The 20436-nt window shown below is 35.0% G+C and overlaps 1 protein-coding gene across 1 annotated transcript in view; it reads left to right on the forward strand.

Annotated features, from left to right (window-relative positions):
- The window catches only part of CDH2 (cadherin 2), a 229986-nt gene that overhangs the window by 162070 nt on the left and 47480 nt on the right, over nucleotides 1-20436 (forward strand). Inside the window, exons 3-7 of the mRNA XM_074383650.1 lie at nucleotides 8509-8735; nucleotides 10416-10562; nucleotides 12238-12393; nucleotides 13102-13246; nucleotides 15927-16099. Of these exons, the coding sequence (XP_074239751.1) occupies nucleotides 8509-8735; nucleotides 10416-10562; nucleotides 12238-12393; nucleotides 13102-13246; nucleotides 15927-16099 (848 nt within the window). The remainder of the gene's footprint in view (nucleotides 1-8508; nucleotides 8736-10415; nucleotides 10563-12237; nucleotides 12394-13101; nucleotides 13247-15926; nucleotides 16100-20436) is intronic.

Genomic DNA, 20436 nt, shown 5'->3' on the forward strand with positions numbered 1-20436 from the left:
ATATTTGCCAATATGTACACAAACTGTCCAAAAGGATACCTTTTTTCAAGAGTTAATTTAAAAAAATGTATTGTGTGTTTGAATGTTACTCTCTATAGATTTGTTGAAGGAGAGTTATTCACTTGAAAAAAAATAGTTTGCTTACTAGACATTTTGGAGCACCTGAATGAACTTAATTGAAAATTGCAAAGACCGTATAAAAATATTATACACACAGAGTTTATAGATATGAAGCAAAAATTAAACTTTCAAAAAAAGATAAAAATAATTCACTTGTAATGTGTTATTGGTGTTATACTGAAAACCTAAAAAATGATATTAGAACTATTAGTGCAATCCCTGTGAATGTTTGAAACTCATTATTTTAAAGTACTTAATAGGAACAATTTTGATAAACCTTTACATTTCGACAAGGACTTTCTACATTACATTTGTCCTTGTAAAGAAAGGACATGAAATTTAATAAAAATATTATACTGTCCTTTGCTCCCACTAACTCTTGTGAATAAAGTTTTCATTGATGGTAATTAAGAATTTGATGTTTCAATCAGAAAACATACAAAGATATTTTATGAACACAAGGTCAAATTTATCATTAAAGATTTAAAATATATGTTGGAAATTTTACAAATGTTAAAAAGTTTATATATTCCCTAAATACTATATTTGTTTTCTTATCATAATTACATGCCATAAGGAAAATGGAATAATGTTTTTTCACCAAGGGCTGCATAGACATTCTCAAGCTATCTTTCAAGTTATCCCATTGTACATGTGTGAAAAGGATTGGTAAGCCCTGAAAAGACACCTAAATTATTTTAGAAAAAAAAATCTTTCCTGTATAAAATTTAGAAAAGAACTATTTTGGCAAAATGATACCTAAGCAGATTTATGAGCAAATTTCTTATGGGGTTACCATTCTTCTTTGGAATCTGTAAGTAAAACCACTGTGAAATACACTGTTGAGACAGTTTCTCCCTACCTTCCTCCCTCCTAATGCCTTTGTTAATTGAAATCTCATTCATTTAATAAATATTGCTCTGCGATTGACAATGTGAAACTGTTTCTCTTTTCCCAATGCCTTTGAAAACAGCAATTAATATGGAAAAAAGTCAAAGGTATGTTTAGAAATGAAAATATTTTAGTGTTCTCATATAATTGTTTCTAAACATGATAGAATGTTTTACTTGAGCAAAAATTATAAACCATATGTGAGTATTTGCACATTTTCATTCATTTAGTTTATGTAGTGCTATTAACTGCTAATACATTTAATATATAAGATCTGTGGTTTCCTGTTAATATTTTATAAGGATATTATGGTTTTATGGTTAACATCATTTTCTGGTATTGCCTTTAGGGTAAAAAAAATTCTTTAAAATAATTATTTCCCTGGTAATTAATTTTATGTAAATCATGTTCACACAGTTTTATGTGGGCTAGAACACAGTAACTACATCTTACATATATAAACTTTGCAATATCTATAATAATAAATTTGTTGTTTAATAGTGTGATTCTTTTGCCATACTCATTTAATTGTGTATAGACTTAATTAATCCAGAATCAAGCCTGCTCTTTCAGTTGTCTAAGGAAATGTGTTTTTGTTTTTCCTGTGTTATGATATTCTGGAGTTTCTACTTGAGATCATCTGAGCATAAGCAAATTTAATGTTGATGAAAGGAACATTGTTCTTTGAGGAAAAGATTTCAAGCCAAATTTCAAAATTATTTTTGAAATAAAATTTTGACTATTTACATGTATCTGTTAAAATAGCATAACTTTCATTAAATACCAACTCAGTATCTTTATACTTGGGATAGTTACATAAAATTTTTGATCTTTGATATTATCCATCTTTGACTAATAGCAGCTTGAGGCAATTCAATGAAAGTCACGTTTGTGAGAGATTGAAGATAATGACAGCTAGACAACTGTCCATTCCTTTAAGATATATCTGATAAGTAGCATGTTTGACCATCATCTGTGAGAAATGTTACACTTTTTTTTTTTTTTTTTTGAAACAGAGTCTCACTCCATTGCCAGGCTGGAGTGCAGTGGCACAATCTCAGCTCCCTGCAACCTCTGCCTCCCGGGTTCAAGCGAGTCTGCTGCCTCAGCCTCCTGAATAGCTGGGACAACAAGGGTGTATCACCACACCCAGCTAATTTTTGTATTTTTAAAGTAGAGATGGGTTTCACCATGTTGGCCAGGATGGTCTTGATCTCTTGACCTCGTGATCCACCTGCCTAGGCCTCCTGAAGTGCTGGGATGACAGGCATGAGCCACCATACTCGGCCAAAATCTTACACTTTTTTAATTTAATAAACTTTACTTCTTAGACCAGTTTTATATTAGCAGAAATACAGAGTTTCATATATCTCTCCCAGTCCTGTGTTCCCCTGTTGGTAACATCCTGCATTAATGTAGTATATTTGTTACAACTGACTAAAAAAGTGTAGTGTATTTGTTAACAATTTGTTATATTTGTTAATACAAATGATGCATTATTATAACTAAAGTTTCTAGTTGGCAATAGGGCTCATTCTTTGTGTTACACAGCTCTATGGATTTTGCCAAAAACATAGTTTTATGTATCTACCTTCAGAGTATCAGACAGAATAGTTTCACTGCTAAGCATGTATTTTAAGATAAATTTTTCATCATCTCTTCTTGAAAGCACATATATTAAAAATGATAAAACTTCATATTTTGAAAAATAAAAGTTGAAAATTTTGTTTATTATGTTACTCAGGGTTCTGAACCTGCCATTCATAAGGAAAGTGTTTTAATAACAGAAGCAGACTCCAGTGGACTATGTATTTCTCCTTACAACAGTCAAATGTCCGTGATATTTGCCTTATTTTCATCATCAAAGTTTAATTTTTGAATCTAATTTTTAAAATTGAAGTCTGCATCTGTGTATCTTCTCCTTTCCATGTCGTTTCTGTGTACTATTTTTATTTTTAAGCCTGAAAGTCTTTTTGAAAGGCTGTGAACTAAAAACATATAATTTATAAATTACATATATATTACTGGTATATCTAAGATTCTATAACTTAACAGTTTTCCACTTTTTTCCTATTAACTTATAAGTTTCTGTAAAATAAACAACCTGAGTAAGTTTTAGTGTTTGTTCCTAGAGCAGAGGTGAATCTTGTCAAAATCAAGAAGATGGTCCTAGCTGCATCTAAGTCATAGGTGAACCAGATAACAGGCAATAAACCTTGACCACTGGGTGATAAATAGGATTCACATGATTCACATTGAAGCATGTAATGAGCCAGGTGCCATACATGGATTGCTTCACAACCACAGGATCAAATCAGGACTAATATCTCATGAAGGAGAACTTTTTAGTTGACTTCAATTTATCTAAGATATTGACCCAACTGGTTAAATGTGCAAAGGGAATGATGTAATACAACACATTCCATAGAGCCTGAATAATGCCAAAAGATTTTGTGTATTTTAATACTTGAGCAAATGAGAATTTGCACCTATTTTTAAAACCCAGAAAATTGTAATAACAGATATATTAAACAAATTCATATTGGTCCTAGGTTAGGGGCAGAGATGATAGAAAAACTATTTGGCTTTAAATGACTCACCTTTATACAATTTCCTTCAAAGTGTTTTATCCTCTTCTCATTCACACGATGTAGAGTAAGTCACTTTTTGCAAATGCATTTTTTGCAAAGGCTGCTTTCTTTCCCTCCCTGAAACACTATGACACCTGAATCCAAATAGGTAATAGTACAACATTAATAGAACAAGTGCCAGTGACTTAAGAATCCTTTCTTCTGTCTATCACACCCTTATCCCACCTGAGGGATCTCCGGCTAGTGCTCTTTGTAGGACATTTAGGGAATACTCTGGCTTAAGAATCAATCTCTGTCTCTGTCTCTCTCTCTCTCTCTCTCTCTCTCTCACTCTCTCACTCTCGCTTTCTCGCTCTCTTGCACTCACTCTCACTCTCTTTCTTTCTGTACATTAATTTTGTATCCTGAAACATTGCTGAATTTACCAGTTCTAGGGGCTTTTGGGATGAGTCTTTATGGTTTTCTAGGTATACAGTCATGTCATCAGAAAACAGATAGTTTGACTTCCTCTTTACCAATTTGGATGGTCTTTATTTCTTTCTCTTGTATTATTGCTTTGGCTAGGACTTCCAGTACTGTGTCAAATAGAAGTGGTAAAAGTGAACATCCTTGTCCTGTTCCAGCTCTCAGCGGAAATGCTTTCAACTTTTCTTCATTCAGTCTAATGTTAGCTTTGGGTTTGTCATAGATGGCTTTAATTACCTCAAGGTATGTACCTTCTATGCCAATTTTGCTGAGGGTTTTAATTATAAAGGGATGCTGGATTTTTAAAGTCACACATTAAGGAGCTAGAGAAACAAGGACAAACCAACACAAACCCAGCAGAAGAAAAGAAATAACCAAGATCAGAGTATAACTCTATATGAAGTTGAAACAAAAGAAAACATACAAAAGAAAACATACAAAAGATAAATGAAACAAAAAGCTAGTTCTTTCAAAGATAAATAAAATTGATAGACCATTAGTGAGATTAACCAAGAAAAGGAGAATATCCAAATAAGCTCAAGTAGAAACAAAACAGGATATGTTACACCCAGTACCACAGAAGTACCAAATATCATTCAGGGCTACTGTGAACACTTTTATACACATAAACTAGAAAATATACAGGAGATGGATAAATTTCTGGAAATGTACGACCCTCCTAGATTAAACCAAGAAGAAGTAGAAACTCTGAACAGATCAGTAACAAAAAGCTAGATTGAAGTGGTAATTTTAAAATTACCAAGAAAAAAAAGTCAAGGACCAGATGGATTCACAGTTGAATTTTATCAGACATTCAAATAATTGGTACCAATTCTATTGATACTGTTCCACAAGAAAGGGAAAGAGGGAATCCTCACTAAATCATTCTGTGAAGCCAGTATCACTCTAACCAGGAAGGGATATAACAAAAAAAAAGAAAGAAAAAAGAAAACAACCGACCATATCACTGATGAACATAGATCTAAAAATCCTCTATAAAATACTAGCTAACAGAATACAATGGCATTATCAGAAATATAATCCACCATCATCAAGTGTGTTTCATACCAGAGATGCAGGGATGGTTTAACACCTGCAAGTCAGTAAGTTTGATATGCTATATAAACAGAATTAAAAACAAATCACGTGATCATCTCAATAGACAGAGAAAAAGAATTTCTTTTTAATATTCTATTTACTGTGGAACTCTCAGAGATCTAAATTTGGCATTATTATATTCAGATGTGTTTTCAGAGCTTTCTCTCATTTCATTAATTTTATTGTTTTATATTAAAGCTTTAGATTTCAATGACTTAACGAGTTTAGATTCTTTTGCACTTTTGTATGGAAGTAAACAGGAATCAAACAGCCATGGGCATAGATGACTTGAAGTTTTTGTCCTCATCTGTAGGACAGAAACAGTGTTTCCTACCTCGAGTCATTTTTAAAGTTAACATATGTGACATAATCATAAGTGTCTTTTTTAGTGCCTGGCATTCTGCAAGCATTAATTCATTTTCTTCTGTTACCAACAATCTAATAAAAAGTTGAATTTTTGAAGTCCCTGGGTTTTGTTTATTTGTTTTTGTTGCTAAGATATTACTATAGTAGGCTGTGTGTACTTTTAAGTATCCAGTCTGTTTCCTAGTTTTTGAAAAAGTTGTAAAATATTAATGGATACTTAAGGAGCACTTATACTGTCCCTGTTGCTGTCAAGTGTCATCAGAAACAAAAGAACAAAGACTTAACTCTCATTAGCCCAAGTGAGTTTATAGTCTGCTTAATGAGAGAAGATGTACTCATAAGAAATTATTAATAACTATTATTATAACTTATAAAAATAAAGTATCAGTGTGTTTCAGTGGACAGGAAGTACAAAAAATAAAAAATTTAGAGCAGTTCCAAATGAGGGCATAGGCTGAAATCTTGTGAAAAGCATCATGGTAGACTCTTCTGCAACAATGATGGCCTGGCTCTAGGGCTTTGATATGGAAAATGGGACAGTATCCCAGATGAGATGATGAGCCTGTGGGGTTGGGCAGCACGAGGTGGGGGATGACTGGAAACCTCTCTCACCAGGCAGTATATGTTTTAGAAAGTGGTGTAAGTAAAATTGAAGAGACCAGGTGACCAAGAACTAAGAGAGCATTGTACTCTTAAGTTAAAGATGTAATGTATGTATAATGTTACAGATTTTAAGCAGGGAGGAGAAAATCATAGCATGTATCTAGTCTAACAGTGGGTGTGCCATGACCAGGAACTGGGAAGACTACCCAGGAGGCATATGTAACAGTCCAGGTGTTTATGGATGACAATACTAGAGTGATCATAGTTAACAAAAAAGTGTGGGGAAGAGTTTGTAGTTTTTCTGATCCAGATTATGTTTTTCTTTTTACTTTTTCTTTTTTTTTAAAACAGAATTTTGCTCTTGTTGCCCAGGCTGGAGTACAATGGCACGATCTTGGCTCACTACAACCTCCACCCCCCAGGTTCATGAGATTCTCTTGCCTCAGCCCCCCAAATAGCTGGCATTACAGGCATATGCCACCATGCCTGGCTAATTTTTTCGTATTTTTAGTAGAGACGGGGTTTCTTCATGTTGGTCAAGCTGGTCTCGAACTCCTGACTTCAGATCCACCCGCTTCAGCCTCCCAAAGTACTGGGATTGCAGGAGTGAGTCACTGTGCCTGGCCAGATTATGTTTTTAAGTACCATGAATTCCTCTTGTGATATAAAAAGGTTCTTTTTATACAAAAAGATGGCAAAAGTCTCTTTTTGATTTCTCATCAGGATTCCAAACAACAATTTCACTTTTCATTTTTTGTCATTAATGAAAGATGAGCAGTAGATGGCATTGTTTTGTAGAAAAGATTCCCATTTTTTACTTTTAAATCATGAGGCATGGAAGATGGAGTAATTAAATATCTGTTGGGATACTTCTATTCCAAAGGCAAACATTTTGACTTAACATTATTTAGCTTGAGATGTAACTTTTATTTTCACTTTGAAATGATTGAAATATGAAAGCTGATATAGATGGCATTATATGGAAAATAATATATTCAGTAGTTAAAGTATTTTATGACTTCTATCAAGAATTTTATGGTTACTAAGGGAAATAAGCATGCCTGTTACTTGGCTGTGGCTGTGTACACGTCTTAGTGAATTTATACTAATGACAGCAAAAGAACTGTCAGCAGCTCTTATGTGCAGTGGGGGTTCATAAACTCTTTAAGTTACTTATATTTTTAAGTTACTTAGATCCTCAAGAAATGTTCAGGGTGTATTTGATTATATTTTGTAATATGTCCCTTTTAATTACATTCCAAAGAGTATCCCATGTAATTATAGCCAGAACATAACATCAGGTGTTTACAGAAATTAAAAAATCGCTTTTTATTTGATCCCTTTACTTGCTATTCCTATTGAATTTTTCTTCAGAAGAAACAAGGACTTAAAAGGAAATAATCTTCCTTAGAGAATATTTTTATTATTTTGTTATATCATGAATATGTCTAGTTCTATACAAGTTCATGGTTTAATTTTTGTTTTATTACCTGTGGAGACATAAGCTGCCATAGCATTTAAGAAAGCACTAGTTGTTTTTTTGTTTTTTTCAAGTATGAAGTGCTTGCATTATGATAGAGATTAAACACTGAACCTTATTGAATTCTTATACTCTTTTCATCACTTTTTTAATTTAAAATTTCTTTTGGGATACACTTTTATTTTCATTTGTTTTAAAATTTGTAAATATGTTATTGCTTAATACAGTTATCGTAAGCACTAGAAGGAATAGAAATTTGCAACTTATTCACCTATTAATTGCCATAAGGTCTTATAATTCTAGAGCGTAGTAGGCATTCAGCATTAATAAATGCATTGTGTTCTTTGTGTAAGCATTTGTTCAGAAATTATTTATTAAGACTATGTGCCAGAAAGTGTTCAGGGTATGCAAGATAACTAAGAACATTTGCCCTGAACTGCCTCTTCCAGGCAGTGTCAAACATGACTAAGAAACTGAGGTAGCAGAGCTCAGACTGCTGCATGAAGACTGAGAACAAGCGGTTTATTCATTGTACTTTGAGTGACTTTAGACCTGAGACTGAAGAGTGAGTAGAAGTTTGTAATAGAGTGGGAGGCAGTATCAGTAAAAGATGTCAGGGTGAAAAGCAGGTGCTCCTGAGGACCCAGTGTCCAGGAAAGTATGGAAAGAAGGAGAAACCTTTGGAAGAAGGAAATGCTAGGCCATAGCTCAGAACTACCATCTGGCATTCATAGTATGAAAATGCCTTTAATGTAATAAAATAAAAATAAAACTTCTGTGGTTCACACTACTGTATTTTATCCTTTTACTCAAGCAGGATATGGGTTTAAGTATTAGTTGTTTTTGCCTCTGTAGTATAATTATAATAACTGACATACTTCTTATCTTTTACAGTGAAGTTTAGCAACTGCAATGGAAAAAGAAAAGTGCAATATGAGAGCAGTGAGCCAGCAGATTTTAAGGTGGATGAAGATGGCATGGTGTATGCTGTGAGAAGCTTTCCACTCTCTTCTGAGCATGCCAAGTTCCTGATATATGCCCAGGACAAAGAGACCCAAGAAAAATGGCAAGTGGCAGTAAAATTGAGCCTCAAGCCAACCTTAACTGAGGAGTCAGTGAAGGTATAGTATCCAAATATGGCTTTAGGATGGGTTAAAAATCGGATTTAAACAGTTTGAATTAAATACATACTTTGCTTCAGATCACATTAATGGATGGCCACTATTTGAATTTATATCAATTTTAGTCATTTTAATAGTATTTTGTTGTGTTTTTCATCTTTTAAGATACTTAGACTAAATATATATTAAGCAACTAGAAATTGTGTATTAAAGTTTTATTTATACTTTAAGATTTATAACTTAATTTAAATTAGAAGTAGTTTGTTTTAAATTGCTTAGAAGCTTTGCAAGCTGTTAAATAAAACAAAAAATAAACAATTCTTTACAAGATGTCATCAGTCAGATTTATTAGATGAGTACTACAGATTTAAAGTAGTAACAAAAACATTTCTGGCAGTGAGTATTGGGTTTTTGTCTTTTCCCTTAATAATCAAATTGGGGGGGTGGTCTGAATTATTTATATTACCTTGACTTTTTAGGAATGATATACTCCTCTGTTGGAAGCTACTATGAGCCAAGATAAAATAAATGAGACAAATTTCCAACAGAGTACCATTCAGTTCAACAAATATTTATTGAGCACTTAATTTGTGTATAAGTCCCTGTTAGAAATTTTAAATAAAATGCAGTAACTTCAGTAAAGTTATGATAATATTATTTTTCTGAATATTTTAGTTTTTTTAGTTAATTCAAAACAAATATGGGACACGCCCATATATTCTGAAGTCCATGAACTATGGAACTATGCCTACTACTTTTGTTTATACTTATTATACTGAGAGAGATAGATATTCATTTCTGGTATTTAATTGTAAATGTAATATACTCACAAACATGAATAATGTATCAGAGGAAAATATATCATTTTTCTCTTATTTCAGTATTGTGGTTTTATTATGTGAAAGTTAATTTGTTAATCTATTAACTAACTGTTCAAGGAAGTCATATCATTTGGATAATAGAAAGTGCAAAACCAGTAACTAATGGAGTGAAAAGATGCTTTTGTTGTTGATTTGCTGTGTTTCAGCAAACTAGCTTGGATATTTGCACTGAAGCAGCAAGGGCTAATGGCTAAAATATCTACAGATAGAGGAAGAAACAGAAGAAAATGTTGACATCCAGCAGAGATTAATACCTAATGTGCAAAGTGGGTCATCTACAGCATCCATCATGGCTGACATAGGTTTAGAATAATTACAGCATTAATTCTGTGGGATTTAATAGGGTCATAAATATTTGAGACATTCCTTAGCAATATGTATTAAACTTCTCTTGGAATTCATATTATGTTTTAGCACATCAAGATCTAAATTTAATGTACAGTAGCACATTACCTGAACTGTGGTTTAAACTAATGAGAAATATGTAAAAGGGTACTATTAAATTTTGCTCAATATTAACTACTATCTAAGAAGGTTTATAGAAACTGCAAATAGTTTACACAGCTGTGCTGTATAATAAATTGTTTAGAATTCAATTTTTCAGATACAGTGTAACCCAAAATTTTTATGGTGTTTTCTGTTATTTTAATAGGGGGCCAGGGAAAAGGGCCTCCAGACTTGTTTTTTGTTCATAATAAACTGTGATTCCCATGCTTTCAGGTATTCAATAATATTGATTTACTTTCAGAAAATGTTTTTCCTAGTACTCAGGAATGTCTTGTTATATGTTAATGTAAAGGAGTCACCAGAAGTTGAAGAAATAGTATTCCCAAGACAATTGGGTAAGCACAGTGGCCACCTACAAAGGCAGAAGAGAGACTGGGTCATCCCTCCAATCAACTTGCCAGAAAACTCCAGGGGACCTTTTCCTCAAGAGCTTGTCAGGGTAAGGTGGCACAATTTTAACTCTTCATAGCATGAGGCAAATGTATATTAGAAACATTTCTATTTGTTTTTTAACAAAGTACAGTTTATGACATGCATATACTAAAAGTGTTTTTCTGTATATTTAGAATTTCTGTAATGTTGAGAAAGCCACTTCTCTTTTTCTTTGTTACCTCTCGGATTATTTATAAGCAGAACTCTTTTGTAGGTCCTGTACACTGTGGATTAGAAAGGTTGTTCAGTTTGTGACTACACAAGCCCTAAAGCCAAGACACATTCCCATCCATACCATTTCTACCCTCACAACGCACACACCCCTAAGCTTCCCTGTCTGAAAGCTGGGCTCTCTGTGATGATCTTTGCCCTCCACTGATAGTTTTTGGGCCACACAAAAAATAAAGGGCCATCGTTATTAAAAATGCCAGCACCAAATGCATTTGAGAGTTTTTAAAGAAAAGAATGACCTCTGATACCATTAACAGAATTCCCAGGGCAGTGTAAAATCATAGGCTTTCAAATCTTAAGCTTTTTTTAATTTACTCTAGATATATACTGTCAGCTACAAAAAGAAAAATGCAGATATTTTTGCACTTTAGTAAACGTAACAACCCATTGTTTATTACAAAAGGATAGTAAGACAAGGTTGTTGTATTGCCATTTATTAAAATACAAATGTTTCTGTATATGATTATATGTGTTAGCATTCTAACACATACTTACTGAAAGTTTTTTTAAAAAATAAGCCACTTAACTTATGTTGTATATTCCGTCCAAATGTACATTATAGTTAAGTTTAACAGTGAATGTAACTGAAATGAAGATACTCTTTCTTTTTCTGCTTTAAAGAAGTTTGAAAGAAAAGAGAATTTTGCTTTAACCTAAAAGAAAAACAACTAGATTTTATTGATGGATTAAGTGGAAGTACCTAATACATAAGGATCTCCCTCGCTTCATCCCCTTTCATAGTCTGTTCTGTCTCCAGTGACTGCACATACATTGACTTAATTTTCCTGAGAGTAGTTGTACTGGGAGAAGGCAGTGAGCCTATAAATGATACAATGTTTACAAGCATAAAAATATAAAAAGATATTTTAAAATGCTTTCTTTTGTACTTTATTATAAATGAAAATGTCAGGTGTCACTTTAAAATGATGTGGAAAGCTTTGGTTGCAGTGAACAGTGTTAGTACAATGCAAGTACAGAAATCTGACATTCAGGCTCAACCATAACTGTATTAGAGTTTTGAGGATATTCCACACTATGGAGAGATAATTCATTCTTGTTGTTACTAATGCAAGAATGTAAACAATGTTTATAATGAAATTGGACACCTGTTAACTATGTTAAATCATCTAACCTAGAAACTCCCAGGACAGAGTTTGATTGTTTAAATTAAAACTGACACTTGTAGATTTGGAACTTTTGCCCTGCTCCTAGTAAGTCTTCTTTTAGGTGTTAATGTTGCCTCCAGTCTTCCTGGTAATAGATGACATCTCTTTTGAAGCCCATCACCAAGAAGCAGAGGAAGAACAGGCACTAGGAGAGTTTCATTGATTTTCTGGGAAGAGATGGTATAAGTTTGTAGCTGAAAAAGGGCATGAAGTGTGATGTGCCCCATCTCTGGTAATGAGCTCATTTAGTCTGTCACGTAATATGATTGTTTTCTTGATCCTCAGATCAGGTCTGATAGAGATAAAAATCTTTCACTGCGGTACAGCGTAACTGGGCCAGGAGCTGACCAACCTCCAACTGGTATCTTCATTATCAACCCCATCTCGGGTCAGCTGTCAGTGACAAAGCCCCTGGATCGTGAGCAGATAGCCCGGTTTCATGTAAGATTCCACCCAGTTGATAAATCTTACGTGTTAACACTTCCTCTGAATGTCTGCAGAGTTTACCATTTTGTCTTATGTCGGTCTGAAAGCCTTGATACTGAGTTTTAAGAATTGCATCTGTAGTCTTTTAGTTTATTTTAGTAATTTTATTGTTTTTATAGAATTGATAAATACCCTAATAGAAAAACAAATAGTGTCCACATAACAAAGAAAGAAGTGAAATTGCCTAAAAGTTTGTTACTCTGTTAGTAACTCTCTACTCTGTTAGTAGAGACAGAAGCCCTCTTTACTAAAAATACAAAAAAAAAAAATAGCAGGGCATGGTGGTGGGTGCCTGTAATCCCAGCTACTTGGGAGGCTGAGGCATGAGAATCTCTTGAACCCAAGAGGCAGAGGTTGCAGTGAGCCGAGATCACGCCATTGTACTCCAGCCTCGGTGACAGAGCAAAGACTCTGTCTCAAAAAAAAAAAAAAATCCATTGTGCTCTGAGAACAATGCCTAGCATATAGAAAATGATGGCTCTTTGCTACTGTATCTATCCTAATTATACGGACTTGGCATAAATTCAATTTTGATAGGAAGAACAGCTTTTGTTTTTCAGCTGTGAGTTTATTCTTGCTATTTTAGTAGCCTTATAATTGTGTATATATCCTCTCACAGACATAAATCTGTTAAATAGTTTTGTTTTCTAATTACTTTTGCAGTTGAGGGCACATGCAGTAGATATTAATGGAAATCAAGTGGAGAACCCCATTGACATTGTCATCAATGTTATTGACATGAATGACAACAGACCTGAGTTCTTACACCAGGTTTGGAATGGGACAGTTCCTGAGGGATCAAAGCCTGGTAAGTGTAAAGATAATAATTTGAAGATGGCTTGAGGAAAGTATAGTATAACCAGCCCTGTTATATGAGCAAGAAATAGAGAAATCGTATGAACCTTTTTGAATCTTTTTTTTTATTGATAATGCTTTTGGGAAAGAAGGAAAGTGACTTAGGGAAAAACTGAAGAGAGAAAAACAAAACAAAAAAATCCTCCTTATTGCCAATGATGATTTTTCCCACCTTTGAAAAAATATGCACTATATTATTTGATTCTGTCCTGTGGAATACATAGGATCCTTTCATTCTGCTTTAGTTGATCCAGACAGTGCAGCTTGAAAGTGAGTCCAGAATAGACGAGGCTTTGTGTTTATAAAGTACAGATGGGACTGTATGAGGCACAGCAGCAATTAAACACATTGGGAAAGCCTTAAAGATACCTGATGTTCCTGGAATTAGGTGGTGAAGTGTGACCTAAAGCCTGGAAGGAGCTTGGTAACAGCTGTGATTGCTGCCCTCTAGCTCCACAGGACAGTTACTTTCAGGGTGGCCATCATGTCCCCTGCAACCCTGTCCCTTCAACCAGCACAATGGAAAATGGCCCTGGCCTAGAAATAGCTCTTTTGGAAAGCCACTCAACGTTGTCAAGTGGTATTTGGCTAAGATTTTAGATTTTTGTATTAAAAACATGACACACCTCAGTCACTGTAGAATAGCCAGGCTAGAACGGCCTGTTTAGGCCTAGAAAACCAGTGGACAAGATAATCAGTTGGTCAAGGGATGGTAAAAGTAAGCGATTGACCAAGCTTCCTGAGATGACATGGTGTGCAGAGAAATTTAATTAGCTATTGTATTTTTGTTTTGTATTTTTAAAAGCCTCAGCATTTAAAATTGTGCTGCATAATACCTTTGTCATCTACACAGTTTATGCAACTTCTTTATGCATAAGTCAGTGTATAGATATAACCAATGATGCCTCAGATGCATACATTTTCTTGGTCCAAGTGCATATATGTGCCTCTTCAGAAAAGATGTGTAGGGGTAGGGTGGGGGCAGCTGGAGGGAGGCCAGGGGCTGTGCAGGAAGTTCAGCCATCTGTGACTCCTTCTAAGTCATATCATCAGAGTAGCTTTCTTCAGTATTTTAAAATACAGTAAAACTGAAGCAGATTCAGCATTTCCTTACTAAAACACAAGTCTTATACAAATATTCCAAAGAAAACAAACATTGGGCTTTTGGGAATGTAGAAATTTTTAAATATTATTTTCTTTTTTTCCTCTATTATTTCAAATGTTACGAGAATAGTTTCACAAAAATTGTTTAAAATGAGCCACTAAAGCTGTATTTATGACACATTTTACCATGAATTTCCATATGAGCCACCCATAAATAAAAGACTCTCAGCTATTGCTAGAAGTAGACATATTGTGAGTATATTTCCTGTAGTTCTATAAGTTTGAAAACAGCCTTCTAGGCAAGATTTGTGATGAATCTTGAGTTAAACTGTGTTGTGATCTATATTTTGGCTCACACTTCTGAAACATACCTTTTTATTCTAATAATTTTTTCATTCATTCAGCAAATGTTTATGAAGCATGTGCTATGTGATAGACCCTTTTCTGACACTGTGGATACAGTGGTGACAAGCTAGTTCCTGCCCTGTCGGAGCTTAAATACTAGTAGGGGAGAGAAATATAAAACACACAAGCAAGTACACGATGAAGGTTTTGAAAAAATAAGAGTGTAGGAATGACACATAATCAAAACAGATAAACTGTTTAAAGGGACAAGTTCTGAAACAAGATTTGAATATTACCAAAGTATGGTTAATTCAGAACCCAAGGTATACCATGGAGAGAGTATAGCCAATGTAAACAGGCTGTAAGGTAGAACTGAACTTGAATATTCGAAAGGAAGATGGACTGGAGATAAACATCTCATAATTCAGTTCTTAAAAGGATCCCACAGAACAAACCATTCTACACAGTAACTACTTCTCACTCTACTTCTAAATTAGTTTGTCTAGCTAGTTTGAATGAATTTGATACAGAGGCTTTGAAGATTTCTTTCCCAAAATATCTAATAAATTGAAGCCTCTAAGTTGGTTACAATGTTCTTTTAATCACTGAGGAAATAATGAACCACAATGCCAAATCTCTATGCAATATACCAAAACAGCAATGCATGAAATGGTTCTTTATGACCTGAGAAAATGGAGTGTACCACGTTCTGCACACAGCCTACATTCGGAAAGTGACTCAGGCACTGAGGAGAATCATACTCAGCATGTTATTTTAGACGTGATTGCATAACGGAAGAAAAGATGACAGAGGGAAGAATCAGCGGCAATAACTTATGTTTCTAATGGTATCTGTATTACCCATTATTTGCATTTTATATAAATTAAGGTCTAAAATGAACCTTTTTGGAATCGTAAAGTGAATTTATCTTCTAAGTTATGGAAAAATGGATATTTTATAAATATGTATGTTGTATAATTTTTCGTTCAAGGATCCAGATCAGGTTTTATCCTTTTTGAAATAAGTACTGGTCTTATGAGTAGCACTTTTAATCAATGCTTAATGACTTTAAATATTTGTTTTTAAAAAGTGAAAATAAGACATATCAAAACAATAAATATACCTTCTCTTTTGGGGACCCTGGAATGAAGGGCAACCTTTCATTTTCCATGTACTGTCTCTAGGAACATACGTGATGACTGTAACGGCAATTGATGCTGATGATCCCAATGCTCTCAATGGGATGTTGAGGTACAGAATCCTGTCTCAGGCTCCAAGCACCCCTTCACCCAACATGTTTACAATCAACAATGAGACCGGGGACATTATCACAGTGGCAGCTGGACTTGATCGAGAAGTAAGCCAACCAAAGACTCTGTTTGTATTTGGTTTTAATCTTAAAGGTGCACAATATCACATACGCTTTATCTCCAGATCACAGTATACTCACAGTATTATTCAAATGCTAATCATTTTCATAAAGTAATCTGTTGTATATTTTTCTGCAGAGCTTCAGATTGGTTAAATGATGTACATATACTGGATAAATCAATGCTACCTAGGTAGTGTTCAATGTGATACTGACTAAGCAATATTCTCTGGTATTTAATTTTTAAAATTTTTAACATTTCCTCAGTTTTCCTTTATAGTCCAAGGTTTTTTCTGAGGAATTAAAAATCGTAGCCAAATAATTTGTACACAAACTTAGGATAATGGTTAACGCTTGTGTTACTAAGAGGCTACAAATAACATGCATGTGATTTGTTTTTTTGTAGCCTTTGTGAATAGGCTAATAGAGTGTATAGTAGATCATCTCCTTTATTAGAATTAACCCCTTAACTCTACGATTAATTTACTTAAAAGATTTGAGCAGTAGTAACCGCATTAATTCTACTGACAAGTATTTACAGTTAGAAATGCAGAGAAACACATTTCTGACATAACATTTTGTTGAAAATGTATGCAGTGTTGAAGGCATTGAAATGCTATGTAGTATCACAGTCAGAGGGAATGGGTACTTCTGTTAATTCCAGGTGGGTCATCTCAGTGTTATAGGCCTTGACCCACTGTGCTCCTACATACCTCTGTGTTTCGGTCCATGTGATTTCTCTGCCAGGCCTGCCTTGCACCTTTTTCTTGATCTTGGATCTTCCAGTTCTTCAGGTTCTGATTCAATCACTTCTCATATTCTTTCCCCAAAACCCCAGTCCTAGTGAAACTTCTTTATCATTTATTGATTCTGTCCTGACCGTTTTCCTACAGATTCTCAAGATCATTATTTTGACAATGTGTAATCATTGTTTGAGTGAAATATCAAAATGCCAGCTCAGAGAGAGATCTGTACTTCGTAGATTTCTGGCTGAGCCAGCTTTTACTGTAATGAGACTTAAGATTATGTATGTCAAAAAGAGACATTATACCCACTGCAACAAAATATCATTGACAGGGATTTTAGAAGTGCATGTTCTTTGACACTTTATTTACCATAGAAGCATTCAATTGAATTTAATAGAAGAAAACATTACTATTGCAATTAATTATATACACAAAATAGTGCTAGAAGCACTACAGTAAAGTAATGCAAACCAATAAAGATTACTTTATTCTGAGCTGAGAGCCTTACTTAGGAGTTAGTGTATGCCTGTGACATTGTACCTATTAACTTGTAGGCATCAACAGTACTTTTTCTAGAAATGATTTGCACCAGAGATTGTTGAAATCAGTTTTGTTTTTTAAGTAGTACTTTTAGTTCAGTAATATTTGGAACATGTATATATTTTTACCTCATTGTTACTGTATGAAATACTATTTTTGTATGCTGATAAACTCAGCATGAATGCCATAATTTGTTTGAGAATATGGGTTAATTTTCAGTATTCTTTCTTGAGTGCCAGGTTGCTCATATACCAAGTAGATTTAGCTCATTTCACAATCCTAATATTTCTCTTTCATTCACATTGTCATTGTGAGATACAAAAATGAGACTTCATCCTGTTTTCATATGGTAATATTCCTGTCTCATTCAGATTGGCTGTTTTATGGCAAGAAAGAGGCATGGAAAATTAAAGATACTTTTTACTGAAACAGACCAACCCTGTTTAAAATTCAAAGAGACTGTATTTCATTTAAAGGATGAAAGCCTGAAGTGAGGCCATGATCGTTGTTAAGTTTATCTTCCAATGGATAGAGAAGCTATTCAGTAACCCTTGATGAAACTAATGTGGAAATGGATTTGAAACTGTAGAATTATGAGTCAGATACAGTAATGAGAAATAGCTTCTTGACAGTGAAATTATTAAACACAACAGTGAGTTACTAGGGAAAATTATGGAAAACCTTTTTCTGAAAGTCATTTAACATAGAAAAAAATGTATCTATCTTGGATGGTTTATGATAATTCTTCTGAGGCCGGGGATAAATTACTTTCACTTTTTCAGGCCTCGTGCAGGCTTGAAATTCTTTTATTTCTATTAGGATTCACAGTTTCCTTTCTGTCAAAAGCAGTGTTTGTTCTGGTTCTCTCAGGATGTATGACACCTTTAAATGATTGAACTCCTAAGCGTTAAAATGTTGACTGAGATTCAGCTTTTTATTTCCCTTTAATCTTCAGGTTTTAAAAATTCAGTTTTAATTCTTCAGCTTCTCCAGACCTAAAGGTGTATTTGCCACATTACCCAGTCTTCAGGGTTTATTCCTGTCTGTCCTCTTGTGACATTACTTGCTGGTAGTATCCCTGGCCTTTTCACTTCATGTTCATTTCCACCCTTTTTGTTCAGGACTGCTGATGACTCACCCCTGCTCCCCCCAGGTTTAAACTCTGGCTCTGCTTATTATGGGATATTTGACTTTCAGTGTATTAATCTGAAAACTACAGTGTATTAATCTGAAACCTCAGCTCCTGCTTCTGTAAATGGGGATAATAATATTACCTACCTCTTAGGATAGTTTTAAGGATTGTCTAACATGACACAAAGCATTCAGGCCAGGCGTAGTGGCTCATGGCTGTAATCACAGCACTTTGGGAGGTCGAGGTAGGTAGACGATTTGAGCCCAGTAGTTCAAGATCTGCCTGGACAATATAGCGAAGCCCCATCTCTACAAAAAACACAAAAATTAGCTGGGCATGGTGATGTGTACCTGTAGTCCCAGCCACTTGGGAGACTGAGTGGGAGAATCACGTGAGCCTGGGAGGTCAAGGCTGCAGTGAGCCATGATTGCACCACTGCACTGCAGCCTGAATGACAGAGTGAGACCTTGTGTATTAGTCCGTTCTCACACTGCTATGAAGAAATACCCGAGACTGGATAATTTATAAAGAAAAGAGATTTAATTGACTGACAGTTCTGCATGACTGGAGAGGCCTCAGAAAGCCCACAATCACGGCAGAAGGCACTTCTTTACAGGGTGGAAGGAGAGAAATGAAAGTGCAAGCAGGGTAAATGCCAGATACTTATAAAACCATCAGATCTTGTGAGACGCATTATCGTGAGAACAGCATGGGAGAAACTGCCCCCTTGATTCAGTCACCTCCACCCGGTTCCAACCTTGACACATGGGGATTATGAGGATTACAATTCAAGGCAAGATTTGGGTGGGGACACAGAGCCAAACCCTATCACCCAGTCTCAAAAATACATATAAATATTAAAAAACTAAAAAGCATTTTAAAAAGCCTTCAGCACAGTGCCCAATAAATCTGAGCTGTGGTTTTCCCCATTGCCATCATAAATGGCAGCAGCAGCATCTCCTGGTTGAGCACCATCTATCACCTATACTCCACTTCATAAGATGAAAGAAATACTTCCTGTTTTCCGAGCCTAATAATCTTTCTGTTTGTGCCTTCAACTCCTAGTTCCATCCGAAAGAGGTACTCTCTTGTCTTCGGTTGTGTTTTGAGTCTTCCTTTCTCTACAGGTTTCTTCATAATCTGCAAACCTACTAGATCTCCACTATGGTAACATAGCTCTCCAAGCCCTATAGGATGAAGTCAGAACTTTTAAATAGGGTGTTCCAGATCCTTTGTGACCTTGGCCCCAAAACCATCTTTAACCTAACCCCCCCAAAATTCCTTGCCTTTCACATACAAATGATGGCCAACCGCTAATTGAAGCACACACAGTCCTTATGAAAATGGGAAGTTTCCTATTCTTCTGTTCCTGTTTCCTCTGCCTAAATATTCTTTTCATACATAACAGGCTAATCCTTACCCTCTGAGAGCCAGTTCTCAATCCCTTCTCCGCTCACCCACAGTAGTCTCTGCTTACCTCTTTATAGACTATATTACATAGAAAATATTTCTAGATTCCCATTCTCAGCGTCCATTGGGGCAGATGTTCCTTGTCTCTACCCTGAACATGAACCTTAAAGAAATGTTTAAGTTACTCTACTTTCCCTGAGTTCTACATCAGTCTTCTCCAAGGGGCAGCCTGTACTCAAGGCAGACAGATAGATCACTTGAGCCTGGGAGTTTGAGACCAGCCTGGGCAACATGGTGAAACCCCATCTCTACTAATAATATAAAATATTAGCTAAGCGTGGTGGTGTATGCTTATAATCCCTGCTATTCAGGAGGCTGAGGTGGAAGAATCAACTATCACCTTAGTCTGGGTGATCAAGGCTACAGTGAGCCATAATTGCACCACTACAGTCCAGCCTGTGTGATAGAGTAAGACTCTGTCTCAAAAGCAAACATAT

Source organism: Saimiri boliviensis, chromosome 13 (assembly GCF_048565385.1).
Source record: "Saimiri boliviensis isolate mSaiBol1 chromosome 13, mSaiBol1.pri, whole genome shotgun sequence".
NCBI lineage: Eukaryota > Metazoa > Chordata > Mammalia > Primates > Cebidae > Saimiri > Saimiri boliviensis.